The 19388-nt window shown below is 39.1% G+C and overlaps 2 protein-coding genes and 1 pseudogene across 2 annotated transcripts; all 3 read right to left on the bottom strand.

Annotated features, from left to right (window-relative positions):
* Positions 1-3003: 3003 nt before the first annotated feature.
* LOC118814170 (G-protein coupled receptor 183-like) lies at positions 3004-4793 on the bottom strand. Its single transcript, XM_036579797.1, has 2 exons — positions 4624-4793; positions 3004-4388 (listed from the first exon to the last, which is right to left on the bottom strand). The coding sequence occupies exon 2, from the start codon at positions 4382-4384 to the stop codon at positions 3353-3355; it is 1032 nt and encodes a 343-aa protein (XP_036435690.1). The 5' UTR covers positions 4385-4388; positions 4624-4793; the 3' UTR covers positions 3004-3352.
* A 1160-nt stretch (positions 4794-5953) lies between these two features.
* LOC118809433 lies at positions 5954-6939 on the bottom strand (annotated as a pseudogene).
* A 952-nt stretch (positions 6940-7891) lies between these two features.
* LOC118809422 (G-protein coupled receptor 183-like) lies at positions 7892-8978 on the bottom strand. The gene is made up of 2 exons (XM_036572756.1): positions 8917-8978; positions 7892-8690 (listed from the first exon to the last, which is right to left on the bottom strand). The coding sequence occupies exon 2, from the start codon at positions 8684-8686 to the stop codon at positions 7892-7894; it is 795 nt and encodes a 264-aa protein (XP_036428649.1). The 5' UTR covers positions 8687-8690; positions 8917-8978.
* Positions 8979-19388: the final 10410 nt, after the last annotated feature.

Genomic DNA, 19388 nt, shown 5'->3' with positions numbered 1-19388 from the left:
AAAGGGCTCGTTTCACTGTGAAACGGTTCTTCAGATTGATTGTGTTTTATATGGTGCTATATAGAACCCAGTGTTTATACATCATAAAGTCTGCCCAATGTTTCATTTTGTGCTTTGGTCCGGACGAAGAGAACCGAACTACAAGTATAAATGTATCGCAAATTGTAACATTGTTTTGCAGTTAACCCTGCTGTGTGGAGGCTGTATTTTCCTGGCTAGCTCTCACTGTGGGTTATTTCAAAATGATGCTCTTTTATAGCCACCAAGAGGGTGAATAATAGATAATAATAGATTACAAACAACACAGTCATCAAAAACATATGATGAAAGTTACTTTTAGGGTACAAAAACCATCACATGTGAATCTTCAGGGTGAATCTTGAGAAATATATGAGTAAATGCTGTCAAAATTTACAGATGGCCATACATAAAATATATTCATGTTACATTTTACCCTGCGTTTGGTTGTGTCCCACTCTCCTCTATCTCAGGTAAGATCATTAAAGGCTTAATAGGGTTAACTAGTAACCATTGCACAGTCTAGCTGATTACTGTAGAAAGTTATTTCCGCATTTCTATTATTACTTAGTTCTGCTCTTTCTATTTATGAGAAAAGTTTCAGATTATAATCTGGGATAACATTGTTTTCACAAAGGCAATAATGTAATCCTTACCTAAATGCCACCCCCGCGCTCTTTTTTTTTAGGCTTTGGCATACATTTGCTAAAAGTACATAGCTATATATAGCATTGTGGATGCATGAAATACATGGCAGACCACCTGTAGCAGCAAAAAAAGAAGCGGTATGCGTTTGTGGTTACTGCCATCCTGTAGTAGAGCTCAGCTAAGGCAAAATAGGGCAGGAAAGAGAATCTAGCAGTGTCGCTCCAGCATGTACATCTAACACCTACATACATCAACGTTCAAACAAGCAGCACACGCCTGCTCCCTGCTCTCCTTGATGGCTTCACGATATGCGGTGATGAATTCAACAGTTTCGTAGTAATACTTACCGTTGCTCTCTTATGTTTTACATATCAGAACAACAAAGACGTTTCAACATAATGCCAACACATTCTCAGAAAAGATGCAGAATGTGATAAGTGTGGCAGAAAAGGCTGATATGCAGATTTCTTTTTCTTTCCCTTGGCTTTTATTTAGTTTCCAGCGAGCAAATGAAGAGTTTCATTTAATGTGACACCAACTTTTGCAATGGCAAGGTTAGTGGGCACTGCTGCTGTTCAGCTGATGGTTATCATGTTTTTTTTTTACACAATCATATACTAGGGAAAAATTATTAAAAAAAAATCTCGAACTTTTAGATCTACAATTGATTAGATGATATTTCACTGCGATATGGAAAGTTAAATCAAAGCAGTCGCAAATCAGAGTCAAAATGTGTCGCCAAGTGAGACCACTCTAAGATGCCTTGCTAACTCGCTCACACACTCTCTTTTCGAATGCTTATTTTATTCATGTTCTTGTCATTCCAAAGAACATATCCAAGCCATTATATGGAAAACGATTTATTTACTAGAGCTATTACACTCGCTACCCTGCAGATCACTTTAGCAACATGAGGTGCAATAAATCACAGCCTTTTCTCTCACTGACAGTCATGTTAGAGGGAGACCATACTGTTCAACCATTGATTGGTTTGGTTCTTTTATGAATTTTATTACATAAGCCCAACTTTATTTACACTGTTGTCACATAATAGACAGTAAACAGTCAATAACAAGCATAGAACTGAGAGTCTAGACAAAATTGATAGTTCCAAGCTGGATGAACAATAGCATTATTGTTTTCTTTTTGCTGCATACCACACATATCGCACCTAAAGCTCTTATCAACATTTCTAGAATTTACAAACTTTATTCATTTAAACTTTATTTATTTCAGTTACACAGTGACCATGAGGAGAAATTATAATAAAAAAAGAACAGAAAAAAGGAATAAAGCAATTCTAAATTATTACTTATAAATTACAGCACCATTTGAGCATAAATCTGTGCCTCTGTCCTCGCTCCATGGTCCACGTCATACCATTCAGTTCTTGACAGACCAAGCCTATTATGCTAGTTTTGGTGTGGGGGCGTGTGATGATGTATCAGGATATTTGCCAGCAACAAAAGATTTTGCCCCCAGGGAAAAAAGTCTTTTGATGTGGCTTTTCTCAAATGGTAATTACTTTTTACCTTGAAATGGGTAAAATATCATAACATTTTCTGCATGATTTAATCATCAAGATGTAAACAGTCATCCAGAGTGTTTTGATGTGAAATGGTGCATTGTAGAGAAACTCATTATTCTTTATAGAGACCAGTAAACTTACAGATGTCTAATGTTGATTATGGGAAAATAGTGATAAATCTGAAAAAAAAAAGAAAAAAGAATTTTGGGTACTTTGTGCCTTACAACGCCCTTCATGTACGAGTGAGGCATTATAAACTTCAGAGTTCATGTCACCCCAGGGTAAACAAATCTAAAGTTTTTCTACAGTAGAATTTTGCATCCACTCTGAATGACGTTTACATCTTTGCAATTTAATTATTAAAAATGTCTGCTTGATGGTGGATTCAGTGGTATCTGCTAGTCACAGTTGTGTGTGTTTGATACTACAGCACATTTGAGTGTGAGTTGTGGAGCTGTAGTGCCATGATCTGCAGTCTGATCTTATGCATGCTTCAGTTTCCTGAAGAGATTCTTTAAAAATCAGATAATCTGCATGGTGTAAAATCTGTGTTAACCAATGCACATCACTGCTCCAACTGCTCCACACGTAAAACAAACAGTCATCACTTAGAAAACTCTTGATCATTGTTTCTCCGTTAGGTCAGCAAACGAGAGAAGCGTTTTCAGAAAATTTGAACTGTGACTTAGGACTGCAAATGAGGAGTCCTTCAGCCTTCAGGTGTGAATAGAGTCACAGGAAGGTAAAGGTAACATACTGTTAGGAATTTACCCCAGCAATAGGGCATTTGGCCAAAGTGAATATGCCTGTGTTTTCTGTGTGGCTTGGTAAAATATGCAAGCCCTTACAAAATGTAGAATAGTTGTCAGTTCTACAATGCCAGTTTAGTAAACAGTTTTGGAAAAGGAGTTAATGAAATATACATATGTTCAAACAAACCAAAGTTATCTACACTGTAGATCTACACTTAGAAAAGTAAAATAGGCTGAGGTGTAGTCAGCTGACTCCCGACATGGATTTGTACTGCAAGTCATATCAAACAGTACATAGTTTTCATTTTAATTCAGCTGAAAAATATCCTTCTTCAGTCTTACTTTAACATTTTGCATTTCATAAATGTGATATTGATTTTGCTTCTGTATATCAAAAAAGTGCTCCTCAGGTGTTGCTGCTGCTGTTGTCTGGCATGCTCTTGGAAGAAAGCGATGGCATATAACCCTTAAAGAAGCTCACCACCCTCTGCTTGTATGTCTTGATGGCAAAGAAGTAGATAACTGGATCCAGGCAGCAGTTCAGATTCATCATGGCCACTGTGACCTGCAGGGACATCTTGAAGGCCTTCTTCTCCTCACAGGAAGGCTCATAGAGAAGGCTGCGCACCATAAACTGCATAATGTTGATATGGTAGGGACCAAAACACACCACAAAGCTCAGCAGAATCAGCAGTATCACATTCTTGGCCCGTTGGCTCTTCCCTGACTTGCTGGTCATGGGATTCTCCTTGGCCATCCTGGAAAGCTTAGAGTTGATCTGGCTGTAGCAGCCAAGGATGAGTCCCAGTGGAACGCAGAACCCAGTGGCACAGGCAAACAGAAGCACATATGGCATCTTTGGAGATTCATTCAAACTGGAGTACTCCATGCATGTGCGATGCTCATCCCACTTCTTCATCATGGTCCTGAAGAGCAGAGGAGATGTCTCCAGAAGGACAATTACCCAGACCAGGACACAGATGCCTCGCACCACTTTCACATTCCTGAGCCTCAGGCACCTGCGTGGGTGTACCATGGCCAGGTAGCGGTCTATGCTGATGCAGGTCATGAAAGCGATGCCAGCGTATGTGTTGGAATAGAAGATCATGGCAGTCAGCCTGCAGAGGGCTTCTTTAAAGGGCCAGTCGAAACCAAGGATGTAGTAGGTAATCCTACCAGGCAGAGCAAGAGTGAAGAGGGTGTCAGAGATTGCCAGGTTGATCAGGTACAGCGATGTGGAGTTGAACTTCTGCTTTTTCTGGCAAGTAATGTACAAGACCAGGCTGTTGCCTGAGACACTAATGACAAGTACGATGATGTAGAAGGTGGGAAAAAGGACCCGAGCCGCCTCCTTGTATGTGAACACGTTGCAGGTTTGGTTGGGAATGCTTTCGCTTGGAATTGCAGAAGAAGAAACCAAAGAAGCTTGAGTGGCCATTGTCCTGAAAAAACAAAGAAAAAAAAAAGTTGGTTGACCTGGTTTAACACCATATTTGTCAGATTGTTGCTTGGAATTTCAAGGAATGTGCCACAATTTGAAAATGAACAGTGAAAATAATACAGTGTGAATAGCAGCAGTTTCATCATTTGCAGAATTTGCAGGCACTGTGATTATCTGTAATGGTCCCAATAAGTAAATAGCACCTCAGATCAGAAAAACAGCTTCAAACTACTTACGGTTAATTCAGTAGGGCAGGAAGATCTGACAGCGCATGACGAGATGTTCCTCTCAGTGCTTGAGATTGGTGAAATGAGTACAAGATGTGTTGGTGAGAGTCTTTGTTGAGTGATGATGGCACAAGCCCACCCCTGCTCTGCTTACTGAAGACAAACCATGGCAAAGACTTGCCCTTAAGCTTTTTTACTCAGAATGTGTCTTACATGAGTGAATATCAGCAAATCATGTTCAGTTCCAGTTTGGTTTTGCTCAGGCCTGGTTACCTTTAAAAATGTAGTCATAGGGGGACGCCCAAAGTAAATGTCAGAGATGTTATTTTCAAAGTCATATCTGACTATGCTCACCGCCCTGGCATAGTGTACACTTTGAGAGCAATGACATCTCAATCTCCGTGCTTTTCAGTTTTGTTAGTTTTATGAGAATATCAGATTATTTCTTGCCCAAAGACCACAAGCTAACTGGTATTTTTGACCCACTTAGACTGAGGATGTTGAGGTAAAGGTGCATGCTTCCACTGAACAAAACATGAGGAAGTGTTTACCACAAAAGATTATTATCTGCAATGTGCACCAAACGTTGCCTTATACATGTTTAAATATATGTGATAGTGAAAAAATCAGGCAAAAAGGCTGCAAAAGTATTGGTCAATGTGTTTTAGGTAAAAGAAACTGTATGCATCCTGCTGCATGTGATTCTGAGGAAAGTTACTCAATCTAGTTAGATTTTAGAGGAGTAATTAGGGCTCTGATAATATCTATGGGGTCTGTTTTTTTCAGATCTGCATCTGAAAAATGAAATCCCGCAGAATCAGGTGACTGTCAGTGAAGGAAACTGTGAGAAACACAACCATTGCACAATTCTAACTGACGTTGAAATATGCTCATTATTAAAGTATTTCATAGTCAGACGTCTTTAATTGTTTTCTTTAGTCACTTTAAAATAAAAACGTACATTATCTATGCTATCTATGTCACCTAGATTACTTTTGATTCACTACATTATACCACCACACACTTTGCAAGATCTTTCATATTCCACCGCACACTCAATGAAAAAGTGGACATTGCAGAATTATAGTGCAAGTAAAACCTCTTCAGGAAAGTAAAATGTCTACCTCTAGTGGTAATACTGTACACTACAAAAAAAGAAAAGAAAAAAAGCTCTGTATGGATGAGACTAGCCAAGTGCCATGTGCACACAAGTTAGTGGAATTTAAGGTCACTAATCATCACCAGTCACATGCAGTTATGATAGGACATACTTAGGTCACACCACGCGGGCCCTGTGTAGACACCTGCGAGTTAACACCCTGCAGATCAGTGCTGGATTTCATGCTCCATTAATCTGCAGTGCAGAGTTAAAGATCTCTCCACTTTCATCACTCCACAAAAAAAAAAAATGACACTGTTGTTTTGCACGCACAGTAGGGAAGTTCTCCCTCTCTCTGATGGCAATGGTCATGGGATTCTCCTTGGCCATCCTGGAAAGCTTAGAGTTGATCTGGCTGTAGCAGCCAAGGATGAGTCCCAGTGGAACGCAGAACCCAGTGGCACAGGCAAACAGAAGCACATATGGCATCTTTGGAGATTCATCCAAACTGGAGTACTCCATGCATGTGCGATGCTCATCCCACTTCTTCATCATGGTCCTGAAGAGCAGAGGAGATGTCTCCAGAAGGACAATTACCCAGACCAGGACACAGATGCCTCGCACCACTTTCACATTCCTGAGCCTCAGGCACCTGTGTGGTTGTACCATGGCCAAGTAGCGGTCTATGCTGATGCAGGTCATGAAAGCGATGCCAGCGTATGTGATGGAATAGAAGATCATGGCAGTCAGCCTGCAGAGGGCTTCTTCAAAGGGCCAGTCGAAACCAAGGATGTCGTAGGTAATCCTACCAGGCAGAGCAAGAGTGAAGAGGGTGTCAGAGATTGCCAGGTTGATCAGGTACAGCGATGTGGAGTTGAACTTCTGCTTTTTCTGGCAAGTAATGTACAAGACCAGGCTGTTGCCTGAGACACTAATGACAAGTACGATGATGTAGAAGGTGGGAAAAAGGACCCAACCGCCTCCTTGTATGTGAACACGTTGCAGGTTTGGTTGGGAATGCTTTCGCTTGGAATTGCAGAAGAAGAAACCAAAGAAGCTTGAGTGGCCATTGTCCTGAAAAAACAAAGAAAAAAAAAGTTTAACACCATATTTGTCAGATGGTTGCTCGGAATCTCAAGGAAATGTGCCATAATTTGAGAATGAATAATGAAAATAATACAGTGTGAATAGCAGCAGTTTCATCATTTGCAGAATTTGCAGGCACTGTGATTATCTGTAATGGTCCCAATAAGCAAATAGCACCTCAGATCAGAAAAACGGCTTCAAACTACTTATGGTTAATTCAGTAGGGCAGAAGGATCTGACAGTGCATGACGAGGTGTTCCTCTCAGTGCTTGAGATTGGTGAAATGAGTACAAGATGTGTTGGTGAGAGTCTTATTTGAGTGATGATGGCACAAGCCCACCCCTGCTCTGCTTTCTGAAGACAAACCATGGCAAAGACTTTACCGCTTGCCCTTAAGCTTTTTTACTCAGAATGTGTCTTGCATGAGTGAATATCAGCAAATCATGTTCAGTTCCAGTTTGGTTTTGCTCATCTTTAGGCCTGATCACCTTGATAAAATCAGGCAAAAAGGCTAAGGAAAATTCTGAGGAAAGTTACTCAATCTAGTTAGATTTTAGAGGAGTAATTAGGGCTCTGATAATGGGGTCCGTTTTTTTCAGATCTGCATCTGAAAAATGAAATCCCGCAGAATCAAGTGACTGTCAGTGAAGGAAACTGTGAGAAACCCGACCACTGCACAATTCTAACTGACGTTGAAATATGCTCATTATTGGAGTATTTCATAGTCAGACGTCTTTAATTGTTTTCTTTAGTCACTTTAAAATAAAAGCAAGTACATTATCTATGCTATCTATGTCACCTAGATTACCTTTGACTCACTACATTATACCACCACACAATTTGCAAGATCTTTCATATTCCACCGCACACTCAATGAAAAAGTGGACATTGCAGAATTATAGTGCAAGTAAAACCTCTTCAGGAAAGTAAAATGTCTACCTCTAGTGGTAATACTGTACACTACAAAAAAAAGAAAAGAAAAAAAGCTCTGTATCGATGAGACTAGCCAAGTGCCATGTGCACACAAGTTAGCGTAATTTAAGGTCACTAAACGTCACCAGTCACATGCGGTTATGATAGGATGTACTTAGGTCACACCACGCGGGCCCTGCGCTCAGCAAAACAAAATAACACTTGTTTTGCACGCACAGTAGGGAAGTTCTCTCTCTCTCTGATGGCAATGGTCATGGGATTCTCCTTGGCCATCCTGGAAAGCTTAGAGTTGATCTGGCTGTAGCAGCCAAGGATGAGTCCCAGTGGAACGCAGAACCCAGTGGCACAGGTAAACAGAAGCACATATGGCATCTTTGGAGATTCATTCAAACTGGAGTACTCCATGCATGTGCGATGCTCATCCCACTTCTTCATCATGGTTCTGAAGAGCAGAGGAGATGTCTTCAGAAGAACAATTACCCAGACCAGGACACAGATGCCTCGCACCACTTTCACATTCCTGAGCCTCAGGCACCTGCGTGGGTGTACCATGGCCAGGTAGCGGTCTATGCTGATGCAGGTCATGAAAGCGATGCCAGCGTATGTGTTGGAATAGAAGATCATGGCAGTCAGCCTGCAGAGGGCTTCTTCAAAGGGCCAGTCGAAACCAAGGATGTCATAGGTAATCCTACCAGGCAGAGCAAGAGTGAAGAGGGTGTCAGAGATTGCCAGGTTGATCAGGTACAGCGATGTGGAGTTGAACTTCTGCTTTTTCTGGCAAGTAATGTACAAGACCAGGCTGTTGCCTGAGACACTAATGACAAGTACGATGATGTAGAAGGTGGGAAAAAGGACCCGAGCCGCCTCCTTGTATGTGAACACGTTGCAGGTTTGGTGAGGAATGCTTTCGCTTGGAATTGCAGAAGAAGAAACCAAAAAAGCTTGAGTGGCCATTGTCCTGTAAAAAACAAAGAAAAAAAAGTTGGTTGACCTGGTTTAACACCATATTTGTCAGATGGTTGCTTGGAATTTTAAGGAAATGTGCCACAATTTGAGAATGAACAGTGAAAATAATACAGTGTAAATAGCAGCAGTTTCATCATTTGTAGGCACTGTGATTATCTGTAATGGTCCCAATAAGCAAATAGCACCTCAGATCAGAAAAACAGCTTCAAACTACTTACGGTTAATTCAGTAGGGCAGGAGGATCTGACAGTGCATGACGAGATGTTCCTCTCAGTGCTTGAGATTGGTGAAATGAGTACAAGATGTGTTGGTGAGAGTCTTTGTTGAGTGATGATGGCACAAGCCCACCCCTGCTCTGCTTTCTGAAGACAAACCATGGCAAAGACTTTACCGCTTGCCCTTAAGCTTTTTTACTCAGAATGTGTCTTGCATGAGTGAATATCAGCAAATCATGTTCAGTTCCAGTTTGGTTTTGCTCATCTTTAGGCCTGATTACTTTTAAAAATGTAGTCATAGGGGGACGCCCAAAGTAAATGTCAGAGATGTTATTTTCAAAGTCATATCTGACTATGCTCACCGCCCTGGCATAGTGTACACTTTGAAAGCAATGACATCTCAATCTCCGTGCTTTTCAGTTTTGTTAGTTTTATGAGAATATCAGATTATTTCTTGCCCAAAGACCACAAGCTAACTGGTATTTTTGACCCACTTAGACTGAGGATGTTGAGGTAAAGGTGCATGCTTCCACTGAACAAAACATGAGGAAGGGTAAGGGGAAGATTATTATCTGCAATGTGCACCAAACGTTGCCTTATGCATGTTTAAATATATGTGATAGTGATAAAATCAGGCAAAAAGGCTGCAAAAGTATTGGTCAAGGTGTTTTAGTAAAAGAAACTGTATGCACCCTGCTGCATGTGAAAGTTACTCAATCTAGTTAGATTTTAGAGGAGTAATTAGGGCTCTGATAATATCTGTGGGGTCCGTTTTTTTCAGATCTGCATCTGAAAAATGAAATCCCGCAGAATCAGGTGACTGTCAGTGAAGGAAACTGTGAGAAACACAACCATTGCACAATTCTAACTGACGTTGAAATATGCTCATTATTGGAGTATTTCATAGTCAGACGTCTTTAATTGTTTTCTTTAGTCACTTTAAAATAAAAACAAGTACATTATCTATGCTATCTATGTCACCTAGATTACTTTTGATTCACTACATTATACCACCACACACTTTGCAAGATCTTTCATATTCCACCGCACACTCAATGAAAAAGTGGACATTGCAGAATTATAGTGCAAGTAAAACCTCTTCAGGAAAGTAAAATGTCTACCTCTAGTGGTAATACTGTACACTACAGAGAAAAGAAAAGAAAAAAAAAAGCTCTGTATGGATGAGACTAGCCAAGTGCCATGTGCACACAAGTTAGCGTAATTTACAGTAGCTACAGTTACAGTCTGGCATGGTCACTGCTGGTTTATGCATTGCTTCCTTCAGGATCTGGCCCGGTCTGCTGTAATTGAAGTGGATGGCTTTAGACCAGCGAAAGGTCACTAATCGTCACCAGTCACATGCGGTTATGATAGGACATACTTAAGTCACACCACGCGGGCCCTGTGTAGACACCTGCGAGTTAACACCCTGCAGATCAGTGCTGGATTTCACGCTCCATTAATCTGCAGTGCAGAGTTCTCCACTTTCATCGCTCCGCAAAACGAAATGACACTGTTGTTTTGCACGCACAGTAGGGAAGTTTTCCCTCTCTCTGATGGCCTTTAGACTCAAACAGTTGAGTCAACAATCTCAAGAATAGGGTGTTTCAATATCAAATTGTTACGTTCACTGTTTTTAATATGGTTAGATGTCCTTTTGCCTCCAAGTGCATGATGATGTGTGATTATACATTCTTAAAAATAAAGGTTTCTGAATGGTTTTTGGCTTGGAAGAGAAAAAAACAACTTAATTGATATATAACGTATCTATGCGGAGGGTCTTTAAATTAAACAAAAAAAAAAAAAAGATCACTTGCACATTGCATTACCAAAAGGACTCTCTAAACAGCCACACATTCAAAGGTTCTTTAGGGAACCAAAAAAGTTTCTTCTATGGCATCGTCCCAAATAACCCTTTTTGCACCTTTATTTTTAAGAATATCATAGGAAACACAGTGTCTTTCTTACCGGGTAGCCTTTTTTTGCAGGCCCAGAGTGGCCATTCCACCAGTGGAATGGAAATTAGTTCAGATATTTTTAATTAATAAAATCAAAAGAAACACTTCTGAAGACCTCTCTGATGCAAATGTGTAATTGCATGCAGAAAATTTTGTGCAACATCAACTGTGCTTCGTAAGCCCCTGCCACCATTTTTTCCTTCTGACTCAGTAATGATACTTCTTTCAATTTTAACAAAGAATCTGACATAGGGCAGCTTTAACTAGGACACTGTTGGCTCTACATTGTGAGTGTGTTGAGCTGCTAGTGAGCTATAAGGGGTGAAAGGGGAGGGATAAGAATCCCTTGCTGTGAAAACAATTCACGTCTTCACAAAGACAAAACATACAGCATAACTGCAGCTTTCTTTATAGCAAACAATTCTGTACAACTGCCACAACAAAAACTGCATTCAAACACATAAAAACCCTACTTTTATATATGTCGACTTGCTTGCTCACCTACAAGGACGAAAACTCATTTCACTTCCAGTTTTGTAGGTCATACACATTTCCATCAAAGTTTATTTCATCAATTTTATCGAATTTTAGCTCAACTGAGAAACTTCCTCCAAAACAGGTGTAAATTGCATTTTATGACTACTGTGAAGGAGTCAATTCTAAACATTGATCTTTGGGCAAATTAAAAAAAAAAAAAGGAAAGGAAAGGAATCACTTGTTTCCATGCGTTAAAACATAGTCCCATGTAGTTTTCTCACTGTGATTAATTTAACCCACCCAGAGCGAACCTTCTGTGAATTTGAAGATGGCAAAAAAAGTTGCTGGAGTGCTATGCTGTGCCTGAGCGTGTATAAAGTGCTGATGGCTCTGTGACAGAAAAGGTTTTTGGATATTGAAAGTGACGACCCAGCATGAGACATGCATGAAAGTCACTTCTCAGAGATTTGACCTTTTTCTGTTTGTTCAGGAGGGGAGGGAGGTCAGGGTGAAACTGATTTGGAGGGAATTATACATGATAAGACGGTGCAGCCAGAGCTTCAAAAAACGGCCCGGGAGGCAAATCATTTTGAGAGTGCTTACGCCACATACGCTACGCAGTGTTTGTGTCCATGAGTGAAAGTGACTGCTCTAGATGCCCAAAAAGGGAGTACTTTTAATGCCAAGAAAATAGTTGACTTAAAGAAGTCTTGATCTTTTTTTTTAAGTGTAACTGTATTTATTTATTACTAAATCTAAATAAACACATAATCTAAAGTAATTCATTGGTTGCATAGCAGCATTTCACAGGTCTTTTTTGTTTAACAGCCAATCTGGAAGTTCAAAGGTCAACATATGACTTGATAGCACTTGTATTAGAACGTAATGCTACATGCCAGCTTACCAGAACCAGAGATGTTACTGTTGTAGGGATGTTGTACCACTTTCATGGTGTGACAATCTAGTCCAAAAATGTCATCATGGTATTAAAGTCAGAAATATAATAATGAATATAACAATGAAAGAAAATTCATTGTTTTTCATTATTATATTTATATATATAAATATAATAATGAAAAACAATGAATTTTCTTTCCATGCTGTGGTGTATTTCTGAGTGAAACAAGGTTTCAAGGAGGGTCTTTAAGCTAGCTGAGAATTTTCTCTTAATGCTGTGTGTGGGTGGTGGGAGAGATAGTATATTTTTGATCAATATTATTTTTCTGCCTGCTGCTGAATGGTGGTGTATTCAAAATCATGAGATGTTTTCAAGGCAAGCATAAGTCGCTACACTTTGATCAAAGATTATATAAAAACCTTTTAAATGGTATGTAATGATGAACCATGCTTATTATGACTAATGACATGAACTAGCAAGGTAAAAAAGGTCAACTTGCTTAGTTGTTTTTTTTTAAATCAAGTAAAAAAAATATATTAAATGTTGAAATCCTCGCCTGCACATATTTTTAATTTAACATATTACATTGTCGTTATCCTTGAACTTTAGTTGTATATGAAACAAACAAAAGACAAAAAGAGACTAAATAAGGTTCAGTCCCCAACTACATTTAACTACCATAAATAATGACTTCACAGTTTTCTGAGATACTTGTAGCCAGTTGTTTATGGCAGTTACTTTCAAAATTACTTGCAAAACAGTGCATAATCCTGAATTTTTGATCGCATATTTTTGAGAATGACTCACCCGAATGATAATTAAGTTGACTTGAAAAAGCCAACTCGCTGTTCTTCGTTTTCTTTTTCATATTATAATTCTGTGGTCAAAACTTTGCAGTGCTACTCTTACAGCTTTCAAGGTAGAACCATCTCTGCACAATTGTGTAGCCTATACCCGAATGGGTTGCTTGTTCGATTTAACTTACTATGCTCTGACAGCCTTGGTTCAGACACAATTGATTTCAGTAGGAATGAATGGGGGAATACTCAACATCCTGAAACTGAGTCATTCCACCTATATAATATATAATGGCTATATCTCTATCTCTTATTCCACTACAGCCAGCCAGACTTCTTTTATGTTGCCATCATAGAAGTGTGCTAGCACCAACAGTGCTTTAACGTTTGCATTATTAGCTGGCTCTGTCAAGCCAACTTAAAGTTCATTCACACTTTCCCTTTCTAGTTTACACTGTTCCTCTCTTTTACTGGTTAATCTGTTTAATGAAAAATTTGTTTATCATATCATAATCGTAGCACAACAGCAATTCTAAACTTAGTGAACATACTTGTGAACATATCCACTGCTGAGGAGATTATCAGTTTGATCATCCCTCAAAAGAACTGATTTATGAAGCTACTCAGGCTTTAGCAAGAGAAGTTGTTTGTTGAATTCCTCTTTGAATCCATCTAATCCATCTATTTGCAACAATCCATCCTACAGGACTGGTGGTCTTTCTTTTAAAGATTGTACTTTTTAATGCAGTGGGTAAGTATTCTAAAAGTATTCTCTTCAAATTTTAAAAAGTAACTGTATTATGAATACCGCCTTTTCAAAATGTAGTATGGATTGAAGACAGATACTTAATTTCTTTATTATGAATATGTATTCTGAACGCCTGTAGTCCATTACACCTCAACCCTGTTTGCTTATTTATGTTCAGCAATTCCGTGTTCTATTATGCGTTTCCTATGATGTTTATGTAACTATTATGTTAGTTATGTAGTTATGAAAGCAAAGAACGGAAGTGTTGGCCTACATTTGGGCCCTTGCAGTACCATAGCCAGTTACATTCTCACTGACCCTGGCCTTGGACACAAACTTGAACTGTAGAATGAAAAGGGCCAAGATCTTTGAATGATGAGCACCAAGTGAATGCCACATTCTGCACTTCCTTGTCACCTTTTTTTTCTGAATGAGGCCTGGGGATGATTAGGGGTTTAGCCAAAGCATCATTTAAAAGCCACACATTTTATTACACTGGTCTACACAAATTATGAGGCAATATGAAGATGTGAAGCACTTTTATCAATTTATTTTTGCACCAGTAAGATACCACATTGACATTGGCCTTGGACACAAACCTGAACTGTAGAATGATGAGCATCAAATGAATTCCACATTCTGCACTTCCTTATCACTTCATTTTGTCTGAATGAGGTCCCGGGATGATTAGGGGTTTAGCCCATGCCCACCAGAGCATCCTTTTAAAGCCACAAATTTCATTACACTGGTCTAATTAGACTATAAGGCAATGTAAAAATGTGAAGGACCTTTATTAGATGTTTTCACACCAAGATATCATATTGACATTGACTGCCTGGAAATGCAGTCAATAGGGACAGTGACAGTCAGTGGTCTCATTAATCATTTTAAATAACTTAATGTTTGTTTTTAAGCCATGAGACATGGACAGTTCTGTAAACAGCCATTTCTGTAAATGAGATGTGTAAGTGTTAAGGTTTAAAGAACCTCCACCTACAGTGAAGGTTCTACAACACTGTGTAAAGACCACTCTTGATGTATTTAAAGTCTAGTTAAAGCAGCTAATAAGTGCAGTTTTTCAGGTGATATTTGAGATATTTCTGAGGAGATTAGATATAAGATAATTCAGTTGTTTAAGGAAGGACAAAGTCAAAGAAAAATAAGTGAATGAATTTCCAAACCTAGTTCAAAAATTGTTTAAAAGTTACAGAGAAAATTGGACTCATAGCAACCATGCAAGACCTGGTACACCACCAAAACTGTTACCATTAGTACTTAACAGGAGCTCTTATCTTTAAAAGAGGAGAAAATCGAACTCCACCTAGAAATCCACAGGTGTTTCTGTCCATCCTACCACTGTGAGAGGACAACTCAACACTATGAGTCTGAAAGAATGTGTAGCTGTCAAGAGGCCATTACAGAGAAAAGGAAATAGACAAAAAAGAAAAAAAAGCAAATGAAATACAGCAGTAGTTGGTGTTCTCAGAACAATGGACTGTCCACCGCAGAGTCCAGACCTCAACATCAGTGAATTTGTTTGGGATTACTTGGATCATAAGAAGCAGAAAATGCAACCACTGAACTCTGGAAGCATGGAACAATATCCTTGCAGATTTCTTTGAAAAACTGAAAGCGAGTATCACAAACAGAATGGAAGTTGTTTTAAAGTCAAAGGCTGGAAACACTAAATACTGAAAACTTTGGAAATATGTTCAGTTGTTGAGGCCTATGTGCCATTATATGATGTGTTATTCATAACAGGAATATCTTGTACTTAATGGCCATCTTGACTTTAAATTGAATAAGTACAGGGTTTCTGATTTTTGCCCAGTAGTGTATATCAGTTAAAGGTGTTTCCTAGAACCGTATGTCCAAGCCGAGAACCATTAAGAAACCTGTATTTTTAGAAGTGTATTATGCCATCATCATGCGAATGGTCTTGATGATCCACACAGGGGTCCAAACACCTAAGACATGAATCGCACTAATTATTCATGCAGTGGAAAATGCCATGCCAAATGTCAAATATACCATGCCAGCCATGACCATCCTTTCTGCGTGTTGCAGATAACAGCTTGTTTTATTTAAAAATTATGCATATAACTGAAATGAAATTAAAGATTAAGGAGGCATACTTGGTTATTACCTATGAATGTGAACTGTTTTTATAATTAGATGCATTTTAAATCAAATGAGCTGTTCATTCTGGCTAAGGCCACTAGGGGGAACTGAATACTACAGTTTGTGAAAAACAAACCAAAATCTGGTGGTGAGTTCATAACCTTAGAAGGGAAAAAGTACGGAATACTTTCTGAATTGAATTGAATTGAATTGAAGACTTTTCATAAAAATCCTATATGGCCAAGCAGTATGTTTCCATAAGAGAGCAGAGTACTGCTCAGGTGTATATACCATTTGTAACTCTAGCTGCATCCAGCTCAATAAATGCCTCTTCTTTAGTGTTCTCGCTCCCTGATTGCTTGGATCCTCAACTTGGGAGCGCGTCCTGGATGAGGGATAATGATACACTGAACTATTATTTTTGGAAGGGCTCTCTGGGTGTGAAATTGGACAGTAGCGCCGCTCTGGCTGCCTTTGAAGCTGCCCTGCCCTGGCGCATATGGCCGGGCCTCCTGCCGGCCCTTTGTTGGTGGCGATAGCAGCCCTTTGTCGTTGGCCTCATGTGGCTTGTGTCCGTTCCCATCACCACCAATTACGCGTGGCTCTCCGGATGCCCATCTTTGACCATGTCAGTCAGCTCTGCTCGCGTGCAGACGCCCCGTGCAACATTTCGCTGGCTGTCAGATTTAGCACTCCATTTAGCTACCGCTTCCAAAACGGGCCACTGGCACCTGCAGTTCTTTTCAGGAATAGGGTGTTTTCAGGAACAGAGTGTGGGTATGTGCAGTGTGGAGGGCAGAGGAAAAGAAGACCTGCTGTATGAACTGCTGAGTGTTTGTGAGTGTACAGTAGGTGTGAATAGACAGATAGATGCAGTGCCAAAAGTGTTAAATTGACTGATACTAAAGCAACATCTGAGATTTCAGTCAATTAAATCTGTTCCTGATTGAACAAGAAACATTTTGAAGGAACTTAATTTCTCCTCATATTCTTAATGCAGCATGTTTTCAATGTTTTGATGGGATTTTACTAAAAAAAACAGACTGGAGCAAATAACAAATTTTAATGCTGATTATATTTTACGATGTGTAATAAACATTAAACAAGCAGGGCTACAAGGAGGGCAGACTCTCCCTTCTCTGACAGTATTGCTGCTTTTTAGCTGAAACGCAGGGAGGAAAAGCACACCCCTCAAAAGCATGTGTTAGCTTGTGGCTAGCACATTATTCTTAAATATTGTTCTTTTCTAGCGTTGAATGCTCTAATACACTGAAAATGAAAACATTAATGTTAACGTAAGACAAATCGCCAGGCACTCATTATTTCTACTGTATTAAAAATTATATTGACCAGACACCACTGTATCACAAGCCTAGTAGATAGATAGATAGATAGGTAGATAGATAGATAGATAGATAGATAAATAGATAGACAGACAGATAGATAGAAATTGATTGATTTATTGATTGACTTTTTTTTATTGATCCCCAAAGAGAAATTTAGGTGCAACAGTAACAGAAAATATGGGGCATTATAGGACAGACAGGACATAAAGTGCAGAAGACAAGATCAACTGAAACATTCACATTAGTGGAATGTGAGTTATTGTGGGTTAATATGAAAAGGCAAAAAGTGGTTACTGTAATTGGATGAATGCTGTAAGATTTTTGTGTGTGTATGCAGCGTGTGTGTGTGTGTGTGTGTGTGTCTGTGTGTGTGTCTGTGTGTGTGGTGGGGGGGTGCGAGGGGGGTTCTCTTGCCACTGTGGCTAGTGGATAGTGTTGTAGTGCTATAGATTGACAGTGTCTGCCAGGCTGGCTGAGGGCTGTGTGAGGAGTTAAAGCAGGTTTAGATTCTCAATTGCACTCAGCGGGGGACGAGTACTCAGCTCACGGAGACCCTGCAGCCAGCTGGCTTCACACAGATGAGCCGCGCCCCGACTGTCTGCCACGCAGTGCGTGTGTGAGTGTGTTTATGTGTATGTGTTTGTTTTCATACATTTTCAGGACAACAATATTCAGTCTTTCTAGAAAACCCAAAGAGAAACAGGGCAAACAGTTAATTTTGAAAAGTGATTTTAAATGAAAGATACATTCAATATTACTAAAGTAAAGGGCAAAAACATTTATTTTTAGTTACTGTGGTTAAAATTTGAGAAGTTGGTAAGCTTTAAGGTTGGACTTAGTCCCTATATCGAAAAATAATTGTCTAATATACAGAGGAGATCATTTAGAGCCTTTTTGGCCTTCAGAGAAAGCCTAATGAATTCTCTGAAAAAGATGTTTTATTGACATTTATGGCCTAAATTAAAGGCCTAGCTCTAATAGTCACAGTTTGCCATTGCAAATATATTCTATGGGACAAATTATTGTAAATTAAAGTTTGGACACCCTCGGTCAAATTCCATTTTGTTGATTTTCTGTAAATGAGTGTAAATGAGTATACATTATCTACAGCGAACAACCTTAAATATGTCATTTTTCTGCACATTCTAATACACACTTTTTGTTTGTTGTATTTAACATATTGGGAAAAAATGTAAAGCTTAAAATGCGGCACATTTAATATTTTATTTTTTCCAAACTCAGAAAATAAACAGTAACTGTGTATTAAAATGTGCAGAAAAAATCCCATATTTAAGCTGTTCTCTGTAGAGGATGTGTACTCATTTACACTCATTTACAGAAAATCAACAAAACATGTAATTTGGCTGAGGATGTTCAAACCTTGTGATGTAAATGCATATGTGCCCTCACTTGTCATGGTTTAAAAGCAAACCTGTAATTAAAAATCATGTAAGATGTCAAATTAAAGCTCTTTGCTTTAAGCTGATAGTAGTGGCTCCTTGTTTCTAATGTGAGACAGATACTGTAGCTGAATGTCCTCTTGAACTGCTGGTGACTTCACACCTTGTAGTGTGCTACAAACTGCCTTGTGCTTATTTAGCATCCGTCATTGTCACAAGGCAGCTGACATATTTACACATGTTTACTTGCTCCTCGTGATGGACAAAGAAGAACTAACTCTGATTTTGCACCAACATTAGCATCAGTTTTAGATTTCTTACTGTAAACCTTCAGTGGAATTCACCAGCATTTTTCAAACTGATTTTCTATCTGCCGCATCAGTTGATTACCATGGACAGTAATTTTGTGGCCCCAATAAGTATTTGGTCATTTGTGCGTTGCTTAAAAATACATTAAGGTTGATATGTTAGGAAACAAAATGTCAATCTGAGTCTCATTTATTTTGAACAGACTGTCATTTTATTTCCTTTCAAAGGGCGCTTTTCTGTTTCAGATCATTATCGTTTGAGCTGCTTTTTGCAGACTTCTGCAGGTTTGCATCCAGAATTTCCTGAACACAAGCTTACTGACACCACTGTAAGAGAAACAGCCCCAGACTTTAATGTTTCAAACTCTGTGCTTTACAGTAGCCTTAGTGCAGTCTGGTTGGAATTCCTCTACAGTCTTTCT

The sequence above is a fragment of the Colossoma macropomum genome, unplaced genomic scaffold (genome assembly GCF_904425465.1).
Source record: "Colossoma macropomum unplaced genomic scaffold, Colossoma_macropomum, whole genome shotgun sequence".
NCBI lineage: Eukaryota > Metazoa > Chordata > Actinopteri > Characiformes > Serrasalmidae > Colossoma > Colossoma macropomum.
This window is presented reverse-complemented; position numbering and strand designations above follow the sequence as displayed.